This window comes from Astyanax mexicanus, chromosome 6 (genome assembly GCF_023375975.1).
Source record: "Astyanax mexicanus isolate ESR-SI-001 chromosome 6, AstMex3_surface, whole genome shotgun sequence".
NCBI classification, from domain to species: Eukaryota; Metazoa; Chordata; class Actinopteri; order Characiformes; family Acestrorhamphidae; genus Astyanax; species Astyanax mexicanus.
The window spans coordinates 1,431,987-1,453,215 of record NC_064413.1 but is presented as its reverse complement, the minus strand read 5'-3'; the positions used below and the strand labels follow the sequence as shown (position 1 = coordinate 1,453,215).

Below are 21,229 nucleotides of genomic sequence, written 5' to 3'. Positions count from 1 at the left end.
AATAAAATAAAAATTTAAAATGTATGCTTTTTTTAATAAATCTAGATGCATGCTCTGAACCACTGTGGACCACTCTGGACCCAAGTGCTCTATCTCTGCTCTACCTTATGACCAGGGTTTGGAAGTGTCTGCTAAGGACACCAGCATCCACGATAAGAACCTGGAAACCAGCGACTCTGGAGTGGGTTTCAACACAGCTGGCATCCCATTGGACAGCGACACCGAGGCCCCCACAGCACCAGCTGCAGAAAGCGATGCCCTCAGCACCTCTGCTGCCACTGATGCCAAACCTGCTGCCAAACAAACCCCAGAGACCAAACCAGCGTCTGAGAAGAAGGCGGCTCCAGCACCTCCAGTGTCAAAACCAGAACCGGCCCCCGAACCCAAAGCTGTAACTCCGAAAATGACCATCTCACCTCCGCCTGAATCAAAACCAAGCCTGAGTCCATCTCCAGAACCCAAACCTGCCGCGACACCTGACCTGAAACCAGCCGTCAGCCCAACTCCTGAAGCCAAACCAGCCACGAGCCCGGGCCCAGAACCTCCTAAAGCCGTGACGCCAACTCCAGACCCAAAACCAGCCGTCACTCCAACCAAACCCGCAGTTTCTCCCACTCCAGATCTCACCCCAACCAAACCAGCTGCCCTGAGCCCAACACCAGAACCCAAAGCAGCCACCATCGCTTCTTCACCTGATCCCAAACCTGCTCTATCTCCATCTCCAGATCCTAAACCCGCTGTGTCGCCCACCCCACCTGCGTCCGACCCAAAGCCAACAACCAACGGCACTCTGGAGTCCAAGCCGGATTTGGACGCTCCTGAGCCGGTTTCAACCAAAGTAGCCTCAGACACGGTAAAATCTCCTGAGGTCATCTCCTCTGGAGCTCCTCCTGATCCCTCCCCCAGCGACGGAGCTCCAGCCCCCGCCCAGGAGGCGGCATCCACCACCTGAGGTCACCATCACTGCCATGGTTCCTGCTCCCTCCAAATGTCCTTAACACCGCTGACAATCTTGGACATCTACTCTAAACAATGAACGAAAGAAATTCATTGACTTTATTACGAAGGAGGGCCTTTCAAGTGTTTTCAAGTCTTTCAAGTCTCCTCACAAGTCTTAACTTGATATAATGTAACTAACAACAATGTAACAAACAGTGACGATCCTTCACTGACAAACTCACCACCTGATTTCTTACTATTACTATTATATAACCACTTTGTAATACTACTACTACTACTTCTACTACTACTACTACCATAACTAAAGCTAATTAAACACTGGTAACAAATAATAATAATAATAATATTAATAATAATAATACAAATACATCAGTTGCTTATTTGACCCAGAATAAAAAAAAGTCTGCGTCAGATATGCAAGATAGATAAAATACACTTAAATAAATAAATAAATATGCCGCCACTGCATGCGAATACTAAGAGAATGAACTTACTGCATTAGTCGTTTCCTTACTCAGAGATTGCAGTAGTGAACAGACACTGGAATGATATATATATATTAAAAATATAATATATAAATCTATATAAATACACACGCATTCACACATATACACGGACACAATGATCCAAATATAAATCAATAAGAAAATCAAAAAGACGTTAAACGATTTATACACCCACCTTCCCAAATCCTACTACTGAGATAATTCACATTTATTCATATTTATATTACACCTTCCTATATTATACTATACTACAAAAAAATAAATAGCCCCGAGCTACCACGAAACCAATGTGGATTCTGAACATCTACTTAAGCACAATTACAATTACAATTACAAATACAAATACTCAACCTCCAAATACCGCAACCTTTTTTTCTGTGGATTATTCTGTGACTTTTCGCTTTTGGGAACACTCTGGAACGTTTTCCTTTTCTGGGAGGAATTCTGCTGAACCGCTTCCAATCCATCGTACACCAAGAAAGAGACTGTAAAAACGGATAAATACAATTCAATTCCTGCAATTAAATACAAACAACCACTCCTCCCCAAGCACATAAAAACAGAGCCTTACAACATCAACAACTGGACCTGTTTGGGTTAACATTCATATATATATATATATATATATATATATATATATATATATATATATATATATATATATATATATATATATATTTATATATATATCCATTATTAAATTTCAGCCGACATTGGAAAGACATTCCTGGTGTTCCCAGACTCCAGCCGTTTCCTATATTTTGTCCTTTCAGTAATATGGGCCATTTCAGTTTGTAGACCTATCTAGCATGACTCTGTTACAGTAACCAGTTTCTAGGTGCCTGTTCTTATTCCAAACTGATCATGTTCATGCTTGCTGACTCACTGAACTGTGTGGCATGTTCTACGAGGAACTCCAGGCGCTTTTGGATCCAGACAGGGTAAGTGGGTTAATGCGGGAATGGTTTTTACTTTTTCGTACTTATTTTAAAAGGAGTTAATCCTGTTTTAGAACTCTGATACTCTTAAGTATTCACTTAAGATGTTATTAGGCTGGCTTTTCATGGTGTAAACGCTATCTGCATAGCTTCAGTTGCTTAAAGGGGGCATAACGGCCAAAAAAAATAGCATTATGACCTTGTTATGCAGTGTTTAGTAGTTTTTAGCCATATTGGTTTTATCTGTAAATTTACATATATATATTTTTTACATTACAGTACCCAGCATACCCATTCATACTATATATGAACCAATAGAAATAAATCTCTCTTAGCGCTTTCTAGCGATGTCTAGTTTGCTAATCGCTTTTTATATTTTAAACTGGTTTGCTTTAGCTTTTAACGTGGAAACGCAGAATTTTGCAGGGTTGTAGAAACTGTGTTGAATATATAGCTTGTGCTTTTTGGAGCAATACATGGTACGGTTGTCGTAAAACAATTGATTTTAGTCATTTTTAGGGCCACTATTGAGCTAGCAACACCACAGCAACCACCCAAATATACTGAATTACGTTCAAAGTATGTTCCGCAACCAGGAATGTTCGTTCGCAGTGGAAACTGAATGATATTAGCTTCTTAAGTGCAAATCGTGATCGCTTCTGTTCACTACACCCTCTGTTAACGATGAATGATGTGATATTTTGATGATTCCACTAAAACTGGTGGAAATGTGGGCTGATTCGCTAAAAAGCACCACAATTCTTATAAGCCCAAACAAAACTGGTTCTAGAACTAGAGCTCTTTTGGAGGAAAAGTGCACTATAAATACAGTTGGAGTGCTAAATCAGTCCTCACAGCTAGCCTAAATAAATACAACCAGCTAGCATTAGCATTCCTCTTACCTGAGGTGCTTTTTCCCTTTTCAAAAAAGCAGTTTTACAGGAATGAATACAATTAATACAATTTAGCAAACTGAGTTACTTTATCTAGAGAGCTACGTAGCAACTGTGCTAATTTTAGAACTGGCACTTAGCTTTAAGCTTGGTAATCCTTCAGTCTTTTTTGTTTTACTATTAGATAACTAGCAACCAGCTAACAAACAATTTCAACACACATTGCTACCTTACATGATTTACCTTACAATAATTAAAGTAGCATTAGATCATGTAAACGTGAAATAATGTGATTTACCTGAATTAACATTGGATAACATTGGATAAAAGTTAGCTTAGCTATCTAGCTTGCTAACCAACACCTAAAATCCCTATTAAAGCAAAGGTGTTTTGTTTTTTAAAATAAATATTAGTAGACATGTTTGCACCAGATAAAGGGATGCATTGCAGTTTTAATATTGTCTTTTGAATGGAATTGTCTTTTAAAACCTTTAAAAAATTGCTTGATTCTTAACCTCAATAGTTTACATCTTAATTTTTGTGAAATTATTTTAACAATTTTAACAGCCAAGTAAAGCTATAATATTTTATGATGTTTTGAAACCAAGCTAAAAATACTATAAGATATAATTGCAACCAACAGCAGTTGGTTAGCAATTAAGTTTACTAGCACGTTTCAGTTTTTTGTTTTGCTTTTTTCTACAGTAATACCAGCAGTTATTTAAGGAAATGCTTAAGTTACTTAAGGATGCTCCTACATTAAAATTTACAACAAGAGGAGCAGCGGCCATTTTTTTTGGCCGGAATGTCCCTTTGAAACGTAGTAAAATGTATATTTCACCAAATTAAATTAGAAGAATCTGAAACCAATCTACCAGCAAAATTTGGATATTTTTTTTTCAACAGGGTTTTTGGAACTTAGCTGCTAATGCTAACTGTATTAACTTGTATTGTCACAATTCATTGTTCATTGTTAGCCTATTATTTTTATCCTTATTATTTGTCTTCACATCCATTGATTTGCACAGTTTGGATGTCCCATGTAAAGCCAGCCTAACAAGTCATCAACAGTTAAAAATCAGTTTACAGAAATTTCGGTTGCCTCTTTGTAAAATCTGAACACCACTGCCCTTTTGCTACTGCACCAGCAGTCAGTGATGGAAATCTGCTCTCTAGAAATCTGTTTGCGTATGGCTTTTCTTCCCTTTGGAGGGTGCATGGTAGCTAGTTTGAGATTTATGATATTATGTTTTAAAAATTGGGATGTACCTATGGGAGGTTCAGATGTTCGCTAGTGCAGAAGATAAAACCTCTACCTCGCGTCGTACGTCAACCCTAACCAACTACAAATGGTACGTTCACTGTAGTGCACTGATGACAACAAGGACTTTGTAGGCTTTTTCCTGTGTCCAATCACACAAGTGGATCTTCTGACGAGTGAAGCTTTACAGAACCTTACAACAAACCACCAATCTTAGGCATCCCAGACCACTGTCCTCCCTCACCATTAATCAGAATGGCCTTGTTCTTTCTAAGCCTTTTACACCTGTTTTAATATCAGTATTAAAAAAAAGACATTTAAAAGCCATAAGGTATAATATATAAAGTATGATAATGCACAGTACGCGATGTAAATAGCATGCGATTATGGGGTTGTTACCCACTCTAGACGACGTCCCTTGAAAAGGGCCTGTAATAGGATTCTTCATACATAGATATTAACTGTAGTTGCAGAGGAAATGTCCAGTATTAGCTCATAATAAAGCTTTTAGTCACTAATGCTTTCAGAATCTCTCTTTCTGACTCAACTCAAATATGGCAAGGGTGCAAATCCTTAATGTTTCAAGACTTAAGCAATACTGAGTGCGCTCAAACATACGCACATACGATTAACAGGAAGTGCCCCCCCCCCTCAGTCTAAGTGAATCAGATTTGCCCTAAGATGACTCATGACTTGACTCAGACTCAGATTTAAAGTAGGACCACTAACCTCGATAATATAAAAAGACTTGAGACTCAACTTGCAACATAAAGACTTAATGTTTGACTACTTGACACTATAGACTCACCCTAGAAACCTAAAGTTTGCCTCAGACTTGTTTCCAGACACAATCAAGACTCAACAGAACCACGAATCAGAGACTCAACTCAAACTTACTCAGAAGATTTGAGGCTAGACTCAAGGCTGAGAGAATCAAGACCTAACTAGCACTCTATAAGTCCGACTCAAGGTTCAAACCATCGCCTGAGATTTAAGGCTCAGCTTGCACTCTAGACACTTGAGGTACATGTTTGTACCTGAGATTTAAAACTTGGCTTGCAACCTAGAGACTTGAGGTTTTACTCTCTTAATCTTGAATCTCATGGATTCAAGACTCAATTTGGACCAGCAATGCAGAGACTTGAGCCCTTACATAGACATCAATGAAGGCCAAAATTGAAACCCAAGACTTAAAAACTTTCACTCAGATTCAAGTCAGCCAATCCCAGTGACAGATACTTTATTTATCCCAAAGGAAATTTAGGAATCAAGACTCAACAGACCCACAAATCAGAGACTCAACTCAACCCTACTCAATAGATTTGAGGCTAGACTCAAGGCATGACTCAGAATCATATCTGAGACTCAAGACTCAACTCTTCCACTCTACAAATTTGAGCCCATCACTCACACCTGAGAGACTCAAGTTCCAAACTTGCACCTGAGATTTAGGACTCAGCTTGGACTCTAGAGACTGGAAGTATGTTTTTGTACCTGCGACTTAAAACTTGACTTGAGATCTGATGTTTTACTCAGACTCGCATCTAAATGATTCAAGACCCAATTTGGACTTGCAATGCAGAGACTTGAGACCCTACATTGACATCAAATAAAGACCTAAGTTGAGCCCTAAGACTTAGAAACCAGAGATTTAAGCTTTAACCTGCATCTGAGGAACACAAGGCTTGACTTGAACCCACAGACCAGAGACTTGACTTACACTCAAAAGACCTAAGATTTGACTTGGACGTGCATCACAGTGACTCAAGGCATGACTCAAGACTCAGCTTCCAACATAGAACTTTGAGGTTTGACTCAGATGTAAAGGATTCAAGACTCGATTTGGACTTGTATTCTAGAGACTTAAGACCCTACTTAGACTCCAACCTTAGGTTTAAGGCTCATCTTGACTGATTTAATTATCAGCTTAAAATCTCCCACAGATCAGAGACTTGACTAAGACTCACACTCAAAAGACTTGAGACTCACCTCAGACTTACAGCAAAAGACTCAAGTCTTGACTTGGACTTTTTATCACACCTGCGACTCAAGACTTGCAAGTCTGGATTTTTATCTGAGAGGTTCGAAACTCGACTTGTGGCTGTAAATTACGCTAGGCACTTAGAGAGACTTGCCACTGACTTAAACCATAGATACTGTGGCTCAACTTGACTCGTAATCCAGATACTTCGATTCTCAAACTTTCAAATTTTAGTTACTCGCACCCCAATGACTCAAGAGACTCAATGCTTTCAATTGCACAACTTCTCTGGCTTAGTCTTTGACTCACTCTATGTATTATCATTTATTAAGGTGGGGGTTCCCACAATGAAGTTTTCACACCAAAAATATTCCTGGAAAATAACAGAAAGGAAATACTGTACACTATTAAAAGCTCCAGTTTTATTCACTGTTTATTCACAGTGCTGCAAACCAGCACTGATCCAGATTTAGTCATGTTAGGTGCAACGATGTGTGGCATTGCATCGTGTATAATTCATGAAGCAGTGAAGGAACAGTTATACAAGGAGGTGAAGAAGTTAACAATACATCCTCCTATTCATGTAGTAGCATGCCATTTGTGTCATACAGTGAAAACCTTTGGGACCCCCCCTCCTTATGAGATTGTTGTAGATTGCAGTTTTTTATGCAAACAAAATATTTTGCTAGCAATAAAGTCTCCAAATGATGAAGATATATATAGCAAAACTGAAGTGTATATCCCAAAATATATATATCAAAATAGTCTTTATATAGTAAAGAATTATAGAGCACTATTACACTGGATTGTTTCAGCTTTTTCAGTAGAGTCAAGTGAACTACTGGGCTTTTTGACCTGATGGAGATTGAGTGGAGTGTCAATGTAAGAGTACGATAGATGTAGTGAACATTGTGAATGATTAATTCAATTGTTCATGGAAAAATACAACCACAAACACATTTACAAATGAGCCAATTTGGCCTACAGCAGTTCAACCTGCCCATTAAATGTAGTTGTGCTCCTTGATGATGGAAATGCATCAGTAATGAGTTGCTGGAAGTTTTTTAAGGATTGAAAATCAGTCTGAACTCAGATTATCATTACCAGAAATTGCATTTAACATATTGATCATGATGATCCCTGGTCTAAAGGTGTACACTATTGTCAAAAATCTTTAGAAAGCCAAGTATAAGTAGGACTCTTATTGTGATGGTCGTCCACTGACCCATCTAAGGACCCATTGATTGGTGCAACCTCATTTGTCATATACAAGAAAGAGCCTATTGGGCCACCATCTTTTGGAGTGGGTAGGATGGTCCTTCCTCTCCCCGATCCATCACACAAAGACATTCTAACCAACACAGGTGTATGTTAGTTCTTGAGGGTTCTCCTCAAAGTGTGTTGAACCACCCAATGACGTTGTGTTATGGTGCTTTTCCACTTTCCATTCTACCTACGCTACTTGACTCAGCTTCACTCAGCTTTTACTCATTGCTCTACCTATTGCTACCTGCTCTACAACCGAGGGGTCGGCCATAGGTGGCAGCGTAAAACATCTATAAATAAATAACACGCTTCTCTGGTGAGCTTTTGTTTACATTCCTCCCCTGTCGCGCTCAGCGTCACTTTAGTTTAAGCCCATTCTCGATTTTTTTGCCCGTTCTCAGGCTCCCTATCTCCTTGAAAGTGCGTTTTTCCCGACCGTGTCCCAATTCACTAGCCCCAGGGCAGCAATAGAGTATTGGACTGTAATCCTGAAGACACTGGTTTGATCTCGCCTGAGGAGCGGTGTGTTTATTTCTTAATTTTTTTGTCCTTTCTTCTTGGGTTTACCTGCTTTGAGATCAACTGTTCTGCAATTGAGTTCAATAACCCTCTGGGCTGGAGAGCTAATAGTCTGTAGCAGCACTCCATCCCATTACATATTCATTCATTTTCCATCACGTAATGGCTTGGAAAATATTAAAAAATAATAATAAACATAAAAATAAACTTAATTGCCGACCCCTGATGTGTAGAGTGACTATTGCTGAGAAAGCAGTTCTCAGAGTCTAGTAGTTCAGGTTTTATAACTTGGAAAAACACCATTCTTTGACAATGTTGAGTTGCTAGCCTTCACCTACCCAGCTTGGTATGACCAAGCCACCAGATATGAATTCTTGAATTTTGTTGACCTGCAGTGACTCAATCTGTGAACACACTGTTACACACATACCTGTAATAAAATGGCAATAAATTCAATGCTAGTTCTTATAACATTCAGAGAAATATCGGACATTTAAACTGTATTTAAACTGAGTTATAGCATGAACTCAGTGCTGCACACTGCTGGTACATGCATCCCTTTTTGTAAAAACCAGTGCTGATTGTTTAATTGTTCAGTGTGCACCCACCAGAACACAATGATTCACGTACCTGTTTGTACCGTGTGTATTAGATGTCGGGACACTGATGTCTTATGATGTGTATTCACTGTTGGCTCCATCTGCATTGGACTGTGTTTGTGAGGTTTGCGCGTGTGTATGTTTACGTGTGAGTTTTGTGTTTACAGTAAGAAGACACTGGATAAATGATGTATGTTGAACACCACCAGTTGTTGTAATTCCCTGACCAATACCCGCCCAAGAAAATCACCTGTAAAAAGTTTCACAACAAACGTGATTATCTTTTTTGTTTCTAGACCAATTATCCATTTTTTTCAGCTTCAATGATCATATAGGAGCACTTTGTAGTTCTATAATGATTATAGAATGTAGTTCAGTATCAGTTTCTCTGTATATACAGCTCTGGAAAAAATTAAGAGAGCACTTCAGTTTCTGAATCAGTTTCTCTGATAAACTACGAACAACATTTTTCCCAGATTCCCCCAAAATATTGTAATTTAGAGCATTAATTTGCAGAAAATGAGAAATGGCTGAATTAATAAAAAAAAAAGAAAAAGATGCAGAGCTTTCAGACCTCAAATAATTCAAAGAAAACAAGTTCAGAAAAATCAATATTTGGTGGAATAACCCTGGTTTTTAATCACAGTTTTAATTTCATGCATCTTGGCATCATGTTCTTCTCCTCCACCAGTCTTACACACTGCTTTTGGATAACTTTATGCTGCTTTACTCCTGGTGCAAAAATTCAAGCAGTTCAGTTTGGTGGTTTGATGGTTTGTGATCATCCATCTTCCTCTTGATTTTATTCCAGAGGTTTTTAATTTGGTGAAATCATAAAAACTTGTAATTTTTAAGTGCTGTACTTTATTATTATGTCCTCCACTCTATTATACACTCCTACCTACCTACACACACACACACACACACACACACTCCGAGTACCCTCCCCCTGTTAGTCTGCAGTGCATTGTTCACATAACAGGCCTTGGATAAGGCCGTGGTCAGCAGGTGTGAGTGTAATATTTATAGACTGGCTAACTGGAAACTGTAAAACACACAATAACCCCAGCCGTTTCCACCACCTTTACTCTGTCTACAGTTTGAGTTTATGTAATTGTGAATATTTAAGCTAAAAGAGAGAACTGATTTACTAAAGACAAATATAAAAAATGTGAACTCTCCATTTTAAAGGAGAACTTCAGTGTAAAATTGAATTTTGGGGTAGTTAAACGTGATAAAAAGTACTAACCTTTGTTGAATAGCTCACCTCCACTCTCCTGCAGCTTTCTGAGATCCGGTAATTTTATTCCGTTTGTCCAAAGATGCTTTAGAATGGATGATATGGGGCATATTTTACCCTGCAGATAAATCACTAAACTGCTTTTTCCACCATTATTCAGACTCAAAGTAGCGCCACAACTTCATTGGTAGAATATGGAGAGATCAGACATTTAAAACGAGGCTTTTAGAGCTTTAAAAGTGCACAAAAAGTGTATTAAAAGCCACTGTTTTCAGCAGGGGCAAAATATGTCCCATATCATCCATTCTAAAGCATGTTTGGACAAACGTAATAAAATTGCTATATCTCAGGAAGCTGTGGGAGAATGGAGGAGGGCTATTCAACACAGGTTAGAGTACAGTAGAGTTTTATCATGTTTTACTACACATGACAGCAAGTCAAAAAAAAGATAATAAAAATAAATAAATAAATAAAAATTACTAAGGTTCTAGCTGTGGTAATGTAATGTTGTCAATGGACAGAAATCCAAGGGCCCTACTTTATCAATCTATAGGCGAGCCTTTAACCATGCACTGTGCAGATTGATTTAGGCTGTGTGGCTGTGTAGGCAGTGGGTCTTTGCTATCGTAACGACAGGAAAAGTACACCATGCATCAGAGTGTCACTTGCTCATCATTCCCTTTGAGCCAGGTGTGCTCTGACCATGGCAGATTGCTATTTTAATGGTGCAGCGCTTTTGCGCTTCTCAGCTGAAGGAAACTGACCTGGATGTTCACGCTGTGAAGTTGCGTGAGCAGGTAATTTATGTGAACAGAAATTTAATGTATTGTTTATTCTGTTTATCTATTCAGTTTAGATCGCTAAAATAGGGCCCTGTGTGTTAAAATTGAACATGCATATTGGTAACGTGAATAGAGTTTTTATTTTGTCTATGATATTATTGTTTATATAATTTGGATAAAATAAAATCTGATATGTGTGAGGGTCTGGACTGTCTAAAAACAGCTGGATTATTTGGAGAAATAATATTAATATGGAAAGTTTTTGAAAACTCTGATTTTTTTTTATCTATTTTGGTCTTTTTGACCATCAGAGGCATGGAGCAGGGTTAGTCCTGGTAGATCAGTTCCTGGAAGGCCATCGTGCAGCACAGTTAATAATTGTAATGTAATAATTACCCCCCTCAAACATACCTGATAAACCTGGAAACTGTCAGATGAGATTTTTAAAAGTGGAATATGGGAGATTTCTTTTTAAATATTGAAGTGCTTTATTAAAGTCATTACCAAAAACATCTCACAATAAAATAAACACACGCCATAAAACACATGAAACCCATTTGATCCATGAACGTGAGCATAGCAGGAGCTATATTCAAGTTTTGAGCTTTTCAAGCTTGAAATCTAACCTCATTACAGTCAGTATTCTCATAACAATTTAATTAAACAACAGTGTTATTTCTAGGAAACATTCAATTTAATATCCTTTGACATCATTTGATTTAAATTCACAATTAAATCGAATAGAATTTCAAACGTTTCTAAAGTTTATATAAGAACAATAACAATATACACTGAATTCGTGACAGTAAGTGGATGAACTCGGTTAAACAGTAGTGGAATATAGACTATTTATAGACTATTTAAAATAGCCAAAGCTGTATATTATTGTATTATTGTCTATAATAACAAAATATATCATTCAGTAATCAATGTAACAGACCAAACCTGCCCAGAGTTTATATAGAAAAGGAATAGTTCAGCCAGAAAGCTAAAGCAGACAATGAATAAAGACGACGGGCTACCAATCAGCATTATGCAAAGTGACCACTGACAAAAAAAATATGAGACCTCTTTAAAAATTATGATTTTCTTTGATTTTACCAAATTAAAAAGCTCTGGAATATAATCAAGAGGAAGATGGATGATCACAAACCATCAAACCACCAAACTGAACTGCTTGAATTTTTGCACCAGGAGTAAAGCAGCATAAAGTTATCCAAAAGCAGTGTGTAAGACTGGTGGAGGAGAACATGATGCCAAGATGCATGAAAAAAACTGTGATTAAAAACCAGCCAGGATTATTCCACCAAATATTGATTATTTCTGAACTCTTAAAACTTTATGAATATGAACTTGTTTTCTTTGCATTATTTGAGGTCTGAAAGTTCTGCATCTTTTTTGTTATTTCAGTCATTTCTCATTTTCTGCAAATTAATGCTCTAAATGACAATATTTTTATTTGGAATTTGGGAGAAACTGTAGGGGTCTATTCATTTTTTCCAGAGTTGTATGTAGCTGGTGACAACTTTTGACAGTTCACTTTGATTTGGATTACTTTGACTTCTAATTGATAGCCCATGGTTTCTATTCATCGTACAGGAAGTTAAGCACTTCTGGTTAAGCTATTCCTTTCAGATTCAAAGCGAGGGATAGAAGATGGAGAGAGGGTTGGCGTTCTCTCCATCGTCCGAGTCGCAGGGGTTGTAAAAAGGAAAGACGGGCCCATCCAGCGAGTCCATGGCGAAGGAGAAGAGCGCCGACATGGTGCCGGCATTGTAGAAGGACACCTCCTCCCTCTCACAGTCCAGGAAGACCCCGATGCGGGTGGGCAGGGTGGCGGAGCGCACCAGCGTGGGCTTGGGGTGGGTGCAGGCCAGGATGGAGCCGTTCTTCAGAGACAGCGTCCAGAAGCCGTTCGCCGTCGAGGACGAGTCCATCTCGCCCCGGGGCACGTCCTCTCTGGCCACGCCCACTCTCCACGCCGTCTTCCCTCTTATCTCCACCTCCCAGTAATGGCGCCCGTGACTGAAGCCCTCGCGGCCCATCACGCAGTAGTAGTAGTGGAAGCGCTTGGGGTTCCTCTCCTCCTCCTCGACCACCTCCTTCTCCTCCTCGAAGAGCACCGTCGTGTCGTTGTCGGAGAGCGTGAGCAGTGGGTGCGCAGTCTCGGGGTCGAAGGTCACCATAGATATGTCTGCAAATGTGAAAAAAGAGTGCACAAATAAGGTCAAGAGGTCAAAGCATGCTTTATCATTTTCCCCTTATTTACACTTCCTGAGGGCCCCAAACAAGATTCTGATAAAGGGCCCTACTTTTGCTATTTATAGGTTTATGTTTGAGTAAAATGAACATTGTTGTTTTATTCTATAAACTACAGACAACATTTCTCCCAAATTCCAAATAAAAATATTCTCATTTAGAGCATTTATTTACAGAAAATGAGAAATGGCTGAAATAACAAAAAAAACGATGCAGAGCTTTCAGACCTCAAATAATGCAAAGAAAACAAGTTCATATTCATACATTCATTCATAAAGTTTTAAGAGATCAGAAATCAATATTTGGTGGAATAAACCTGGTTTTTAGTCATAGTTTTCGAACATCTTGGCATCATGTTCTCCTCCACCAGTCTTACACACTGCTTTCAGATAACTTTATGCTGCTTTACTCCTGGTGCAAAAATTCAACTCTGCTCCTCATAGATGCAGAGTGCTCTAAAGTGCTCTAAAGATTTTGTTTAAGATTCAATATTCATGCAAAAGTGAAACACATTTAACTATGCAGAAATAGAATTTAAGGTGGAATAACTAAAACAGTGACAAACCAACCTCAATTTAACTCATTCGCTATTTAAACATTTAAGATTTCAACGTAGTAACTCTCTAAAACCACAACAAAGAAACACTTAGAGGAACCAAACCTCAAAAGAAGAACCACTAAAGGGAACCAATATTCAAAATAAGAAGAACTTAGAGGAACCAAGACTCCGTTTCTAAGCTGCACTGGCAATAAGTGCACATTTCTATCTATCTATCTATCTATCTATCTATCTATCTATCTATCTATCTATCTATCTATCTATCTATCTATCTATCTATCTATCTATCTATCTATCTATCTATCTATCTATCTATCTATCTATCTATCTATCTATCCATCCATCCATCCATCCATCCATCCATCCATCCATCCATTAAAGTAATAATCAGGCAAAGTTAATGTAAGTCAACAACATTGAATACAGTAGATAATTCTGATATAAGAAATGAAATGTTAGTGTTAGGTTAGTTAGGTTCATCAACATAAGTTGAGTTGTGTGTTGAGGCAGTGGTAAGTCCTCAAACTGAACGGTTAGTATACAGAAAACGAGAAAGAGAAGAAGTACTTGGGTAGAGAGAAGCCTTCATATGTTTCCAGATCCTGTACTGAATGGGTCCCACAAACTGGCCTGAGAAAACCTCACTGTTCACTGGAGCCGGGCGGATAAAATTCACCTCACACCTGAGAGGAACAGAGGAATGAACAGAAGAATTATGAAGTCTGAACCGAATTCCACCTTAAAAAAAATAACATGATTCTGCTTTACAGTGCAGCACAGCAGCCCTTTGAATAGAAGATTGCACACCCCTGATTTATAGCATATACAGAATTATTCATAGTAGTAGTTACTGACTCATTTGTAAGTGCCAATGAATCATTTATGGAAGAGAATGATTCATTTATAGTAGGAAATGACTCATATATAGTAGATACTGAATCATTTATCATAGGTACTGAATCATTTATGTTAAACACTGATTTATATATTGAAGATTCTGAATCAGTGTATAGCAGATACTGAATTATTTGTAGTTTCTACTGATTCATATATAGTAGATACTGAATCATTTGTAACTGATACTGACTCATATATATATATATATATATATATATATATATATATATATATATATATAGTCAAATACAGACAAATTTAACTTAAATCATTCAAATAATTTATTGTAGATGCTGACTTATAGTCAATTATATTTTCTAAACCATTTATTGTCAATACTGAATCATAAGTAATAGATACTGAATCATTTATAGCATATACTGATTAATTTATTGCAGATACTGAATTGTGAATAGTAGATAGTAATTAATTTGTAATTGCAATCATTTACAATAGATATTGAATAATTTATAGTAGAAACTGACTCAAATGTAGCATTTACTGAATCCTTTCTAGTAGATACTGACACATTTAGTAGATTTTAATTCATTTTCATCGTAGTTACTGAATCACATATAGTATATATTGAATCATTTATAGCAGTTACTGAATCATTTGTAGTTAATTCTGAAATATGTATTATTATTATTATTATTTTCTAAATCGTGTATAGAGATATGGGCTCATATGTAGTAGATACTGAATCTTTTATACTAGTTACTACATTATTTGTAGTTGCTACTGAATCATTTGCTGTTTATTTTTACAATTAAGATAAAAAAAAATTAGCTATGAACATTTCAGGATTTTTGACACTTACCTCTTTAGCAGATCTTTAATTTCCTAAAACAATAAAACAGACAAAATAATCATTAAAATTACAATAAGACCATGTGGTCAACACAATAATTCTCTTTGTTCTATTAACATCCATTCAGTCCTGTGATTGTTTGTGTGACCAAAACAGAGTCAGATGGCATCCAGCAGGTTCTGCGGGTACATGCCAGACCCTCCTGTGGTGCAATGGCCCTGTGGTGCACTTCACACATTGCTGAAAAAGGTAATGCCGAGGTACTCTGGTATCAACAAATGATTTGAGTAAGGTCAGCCACCTCGTTTATGTAATGCCTGTACTTGTTGAGACTAGATGTGTTCCTGGCCTTAAATATCTGCACGTCTGCTTATATAATGCATAATAATAACTATAATATGATATAATATAACTATAATATGTATCAATAAAAAATATGTATAAATATTATAGTTTCTCTCCTATTACTTTTGGAATGTAAGTGTATCCATAGCAGTAGTGAACTGTTCGGAAGCCTGAAAGCCAGTGGGAAGAAACTGTTCCTCAGCCTGTTTATTCTGGGCATCCTCTCAGAGGGAAGCTTGATAAATAGGCTGGTTTGCTGAAAAAGGTGCTGGTTGGTGAAAAAGTGCTATCTGGTAAGACAGAACTTATTGACCTTTCACAAAGAAAGATGCACTGACGGGTGGATCTCATCGGACGTGATGAGATCATCGGTAAGGTGTAAACCATGAAACTTAACACTGCCGACTCCACCTCAGCTTCATTGATGCATTAGGGATATTTACCACATTTACCTAATTCTGATGACATCATCCTTGTAAGCTCTCTTACTTCCATCAGTGATGAGGTCATCGACAAATTTAAGGTTATTAGATTTATGCATAAGGGTGAATCGGAGATCAAGCACCAATCATCTGACATTAATCTCTTGACCTAATGGATCTAATGGCCATATTCCTGAATGAAATCAAATATCTGGAAGATTTGAGAATCGTTTTAAGCCAAACAAAGTCTACATTAAGTCACTGGACTGTACTGTTTGCCTGAAAACAGTCATAGCTTCACTTAAATGGGACCTGGCCTCAGCTTTGTTGCAACCACAACACATATTCTTCTGGGAAAGCATCCAGGTATTTGATTCCTTTCAGGAACTTGACCATTAGGTCAAGATGATCAGTGCTCCATCAGTGACTCGCCCTTTAACAGCAATCATAAATAATATAAATATAAATGTGATTGAGGTCATCAATCCAGATCATCCCAGAGGTGTTCAGTGGAGCTCCATCACTGTAACACATTTATTTATTTAGAGTTGAGTTAAATCGCTTAACCATTATCCCCAACTGTACTCAGATATGGTCTATCACAATGGTTCCCAGTGCTAAAAAGTCTTAGTTTCCTTCTCTAACACACCACTTTCAGCTCTAGAATGGATTTGTTAATTAGCTAATCATGGCATCAGGTTTTCTAGTAGCATGTTTTTGAACCACTGCTTGACTACACCAACTTTTCTCTCTGGAAAATCACCTTAAAATGACAGAAAAAAGGTCAAAAGTAAAATGCATAAATTAAATATCTTTTTTATAGCTTTTGGATGGCACTTTTAGTAAAACTAACGGGAAAATAAAAAGTATTCTTTGTTAATAACATCTGTAGCAATTTTTGCAATCTATCAAACAACAGAGACGTCCTGTTTTATTTCATGATTTACTTGGATAAAATAAAAAACAGCTGCCAGAAAATAACAAAAATAAATATATTTGTTTAACAGTATAAATTTCCCTTGCCTAACATACCATGCATTATACTGCCCTATTTTACTGTGTTTTGTACTCAGCTACTGGGGGAGTTGGCACAAGTGGCTCAAACCAATAATCATACAGTGTTGTACTCAGCAACCGGTTGTTGGCACAAGCAGCATGGGGCAATTACTATATTATACTTGGCAACTGAGGTGGTGGCATATGCTGCTTGGGCTAATTACCATATTATACTCATCAAGCGGGGTGTTGGGACAAGATTTCCACGTTATACTTGACAACTGGGATGTTGACACATATGCAGCTCGGGGGTAATTCCTATATTATCCAATATTATACTCATTATACTGTGTTGACACAAGCAGCGTGAGCCAATTGCTGTATTATACTTGGCAACTGGGGTCTTAGCAGAAGCATTGTGGTTGGATTGCTGTATTAAACTTGCCAACTTGGGTATTAAAACATGTGGAATGGCAGAATAGCGTATTATACTCTGCGTCTGGGGTGTTGGCACATGTGGCACATGGGCCGGATCTGAACCAATCATTTGGCTTAAAATAAAGCATCATTAAAGCATCATTCCTGGTCTGTAGATAGACATATATAAAGACACCTGTCGAGCACCTTCAGAAGTTTGGGGCTGTCCTCCTCCTTCAGTTTGCAGTTGAGCGTATCGATGGCTCTCTCCAGGTCGCGGCCCTGCATAGCAATCTTCCTCTCTCTCTCCTTCAGCAGCTTCACTCGTCTGTCCCTCTCCTTCTTCAGTCGCTCCAGGTCTCTCTCCTCCTCCTCGTCCAGGAAACGATGAAGATTCTGGAACTCTGCCTGGATTTCCCGCTCCATGTCCTCAAACTGACTCTGAGAGGACACAGCGAGAGAGAGAGAGAGAGAGAGAGAGACAGAGAGACAGAGAGAGAGAGAGATAAATGAGGGGCTGATAAGAGCGAGGGAATCTGACTCAGCAGGAGGGGAAGGAGATAAAGAGTCAGATTAGATTACCCTTTAATGCTGGAGCCTCTCAGACCCAATCAAACGTTTAATGTAACACATATCAGTCTCTTACTACACTGTAAAACCCAATAACTATATACATATATAACAATACATATATATTTAAAATTAAGATTTTCCTGAACTCATAAATATTTTATTTACTCAAGTACTTTATACTACATTAGTTTTTTTTTTGTAAGAATTCCATCATTTACATAATTACCGCCAACTTAACCAGAACACAAAATATATGATAGTATATTATTTTTTTGTATTATTTATGTCAATTGCTTTGCATAATAATTCTACTTTGAATACTCATAGAAAAGTAGATAAAGAAAGAGAACTAAATAAAAGAATTTAAAGTACACAGAATTACTATAGCAGCTCACAAAATGATGCTTGTTCTTACAGCCTACAACACAGAGACCAAGCAGTTAATCATTATAATATATGATCTAAAAATGTACCTAACATAGCCCAGGGTGTATCACTAGACACTGATGGTGTCAGAAACTGTTGGACACACCCAGTATGCAAATAGATTGTGAAAGAAGCCAATGGAAAAGACAGCAGACTATAAACTCAGTAATTATAAGTTGGTTCCACTCAAAGATCTCAGTTTGAATAGTACAGTTTGTGTGCAACTAACTCAAAATAGTTAAATATTGTTTATAAGTAAAACAGACTTAATTTATTAAACTGCTGGGTTTACAGTGTAGGTGATATCTGTAGGGATGTGCTGCAATAAATTAGCCATTTACTCTTAACTAAAAATCTGTTATTTACCTCCACATCCATCGCCTCCACGTAGGTGTCTTTCTCAGCTTCATAGCACTCATCGATTTCATGTTTAATCTTCCTGATGGCCTGGATCAACTTCTCCTGTAACACAGACATACAAGAGATCACACCTGATCCAGGAAACGAAGGCCTTCACAGGGACAGGTATATTAGACTATGTTCACGAGAGAGAAGCACTAATGCGCTAATGATAATGCTAATGCTAATGCGTAAAAGCAAAAAGACGCATGAATTCTGATTTGACCATTCACATTCATGTTACATGTCTGTGGATCGGATACGTATCCTATTTAGGACCACATTTGAAAGTGATTTAAATCTGATTTGAAAAAACAAAGGATTTGGAACATTCACACAACCATTACAAATTCAGATTTGAGTCACTTCAGCCTGGTAATGTGAACTTAGCCTTAGATTTCCAGCATCCAGCATAAACACAGTGTGATAAACATTAGGCTATATTGTATCTGTTTTAAACACAGTGTGATGAACATTAGGCTATATTGTGTCTGTTTTAAACACAGTGTGATGAACATTAGGCTATATTGTATCTGTTTTAAACACAGTGTGATGAACATTAGGCTATATTGTATCTGTTTTAAACACAGTGTGATGAACATTAGGCTATATTGTATCTGTTTTAAACACAGTGTGATGAACATTAGGCTATATTGTATCTGTTTTAAACACAGTGTGATGAACATTAGGCTATATTGTATCTGTTTTAAACACAGTGTGATGAACATTAGGCTATATTGTATCTGTTTTAAACACAGTGTGATGAACATTAGGCTATATTGTATCTGTTTTAAACACAGTGTGATGAACATTAGGCTATATTGTGTCTGTTTTAAACACAGTGTGATGAACATTAGGCTATATTGTGTCTGTTTTAAACACAGTGTGATGAACATTAGGCTTTATTGTATCTGTTTTAAACACAGTGTGATGAACATTAGGCTTTATTGTATCTGTTTTAAACACAGTGTGATGAACATTAGGCTATACTGTATCTGTTTTAAACACAGTGTGATGCACATTAGAATATATTGTCTATTTTAAACACAGTGTGATGAACATTAGACTATATTGTCTATTTTAAACACAGTGTACTGAGCAGTAGGGTCATATTGTATTAGTTTTAAAAACTATGTGATTAATATCACTGTACCATATCTGCATAAACACAGTGTGATGAGCAAAATTTGTTTAAAAACAATGTGATATGTATTAGACTGTACTTAATCTCTTTTCTAACACAGTGTAGTAAACATTAGACTATACTGAATTAGTTTGGAACACAGTGTGATGAATGTTTGGTTGTATTGTACAGTATGTGTATGTGTTTAAATGCAGTGTAATGAACATTAAAGCACAGTGTATTTGTTTTTAGTGCAGTGTGATGAACATTTAGCTATGTTAGACTATACCTGAGGATTTTTTAATCCTTTAATTGTTCTACTTGGCACACTTGTGCACAGTGTGAAACTCTCTACGCTTTTAAAACACAGTGAAAAAGTCATGTTCTTACCTTCTGGTCATCAAGGAGAGACTTGCTGTAGTTGTTGTTTGTGTCCTTCATGTGATTGTTGTACATTCCAGTGTCCTTGTCAGAGCAAGGCTGAACAAATCGAAACTTTAGGACGTCACACATTAGATAGAGGGGCACGGTTAAAGTGTGTGTGTGTGTGTGTGTGTGTGTTAGTCTGTGTGTGTCTTAGTATGTGTGTGTGGGACAGAGAGAGAGAGAGAGAATAGAAGGACAGAGACACAGAGCAAGTAGTAAATCACTGGGGGCACTAGTCAGTGATTGGTCAGGAGGCAGATGTGACCTGTACGCCCAAATGTAGACAAGTTTGGTATCTGAAGTTTCTGCTTATTTAATTTGGCAATAGAGCTAATATGAGGCTAATGTAGCTAACAGCTAATAAAAGCATATGCACTCCAATTAGCATTGGGCCTCCATTATCACACACTTGCTTAAAACAAACATCAGTAACTTTAAATACTTGTTTTGTCTTTTTTTATATATATATATAAGTATAAAGTGTGGATACCATATAATATTGCTCATACATTTTTCAGAAATCAATATTTGGTGGAATAACCCTGATTTTTAATCACAGTTTTCACACATCTTGACATGCTCTCCACAAGCCTTTCACACTGCTTTTGGGTGACCTTATTCCACTCCTGGC

The 21,229-nt window shown here is 37.5% G+C and overlaps 3 protein-coding genes across 4 annotated transcripts in view; 2 read left to right on the top strand and 1 right to left on the bottom strand.

Annotated features, from left to right (window-relative positions):
• Positions 1-9,128, top strand: part of si:dkeyp-77h1.4 (uncharacterized) — a 29,871-nt gene extending 20,743 nt beyond the window's left edge. For both annotated transcript variants that reach the window (XM_022666988.2, XM_022666987.2), the window contains exon 9: positions 116-9,128. In XM_022666988.2, the coding sequence (XP_022522709.2) occupies positions 116-952 (837 nt within the window). In that variant the 3' untranslated portion in view covers positions 953-9,128. The remainder of the gene's footprint in view (positions 1-115) is intronic.
• Positions 1-21,229, top strand: part of mdc1 (mediator of DNA damage checkpoint 1) — a 75,223-nt gene that overhangs the window by 38,697 nt on the left and 15,297 nt on the right. The window lies entirely within an intron of this gene.
• On the bottom strand, positions 11,418-20,797 carry si:ch73-54f23.4 (zinc-binding protein A33). Its single transcript, XM_049479965.1, has 6 exons — positions 20,563-20,797; positions 19,017-19,112; positions 17,859-18,092; positions 15,481-15,503; positions 14,331-14,446; positions 11,418-13,139 (listed from the first exon to the last, which is right to left on the bottom strand). The coding sequence occupies exons 1-6, from the start codon at positions 20,683-20,685 to the stop codon at positions 12,583-12,585; spliced, it is 1,149 nt and encodes a 382-aa protein (XP_049335922.1). The 5' UTR covers positions 20,686-20,797; the 3' UTR covers positions 11,418-12,582.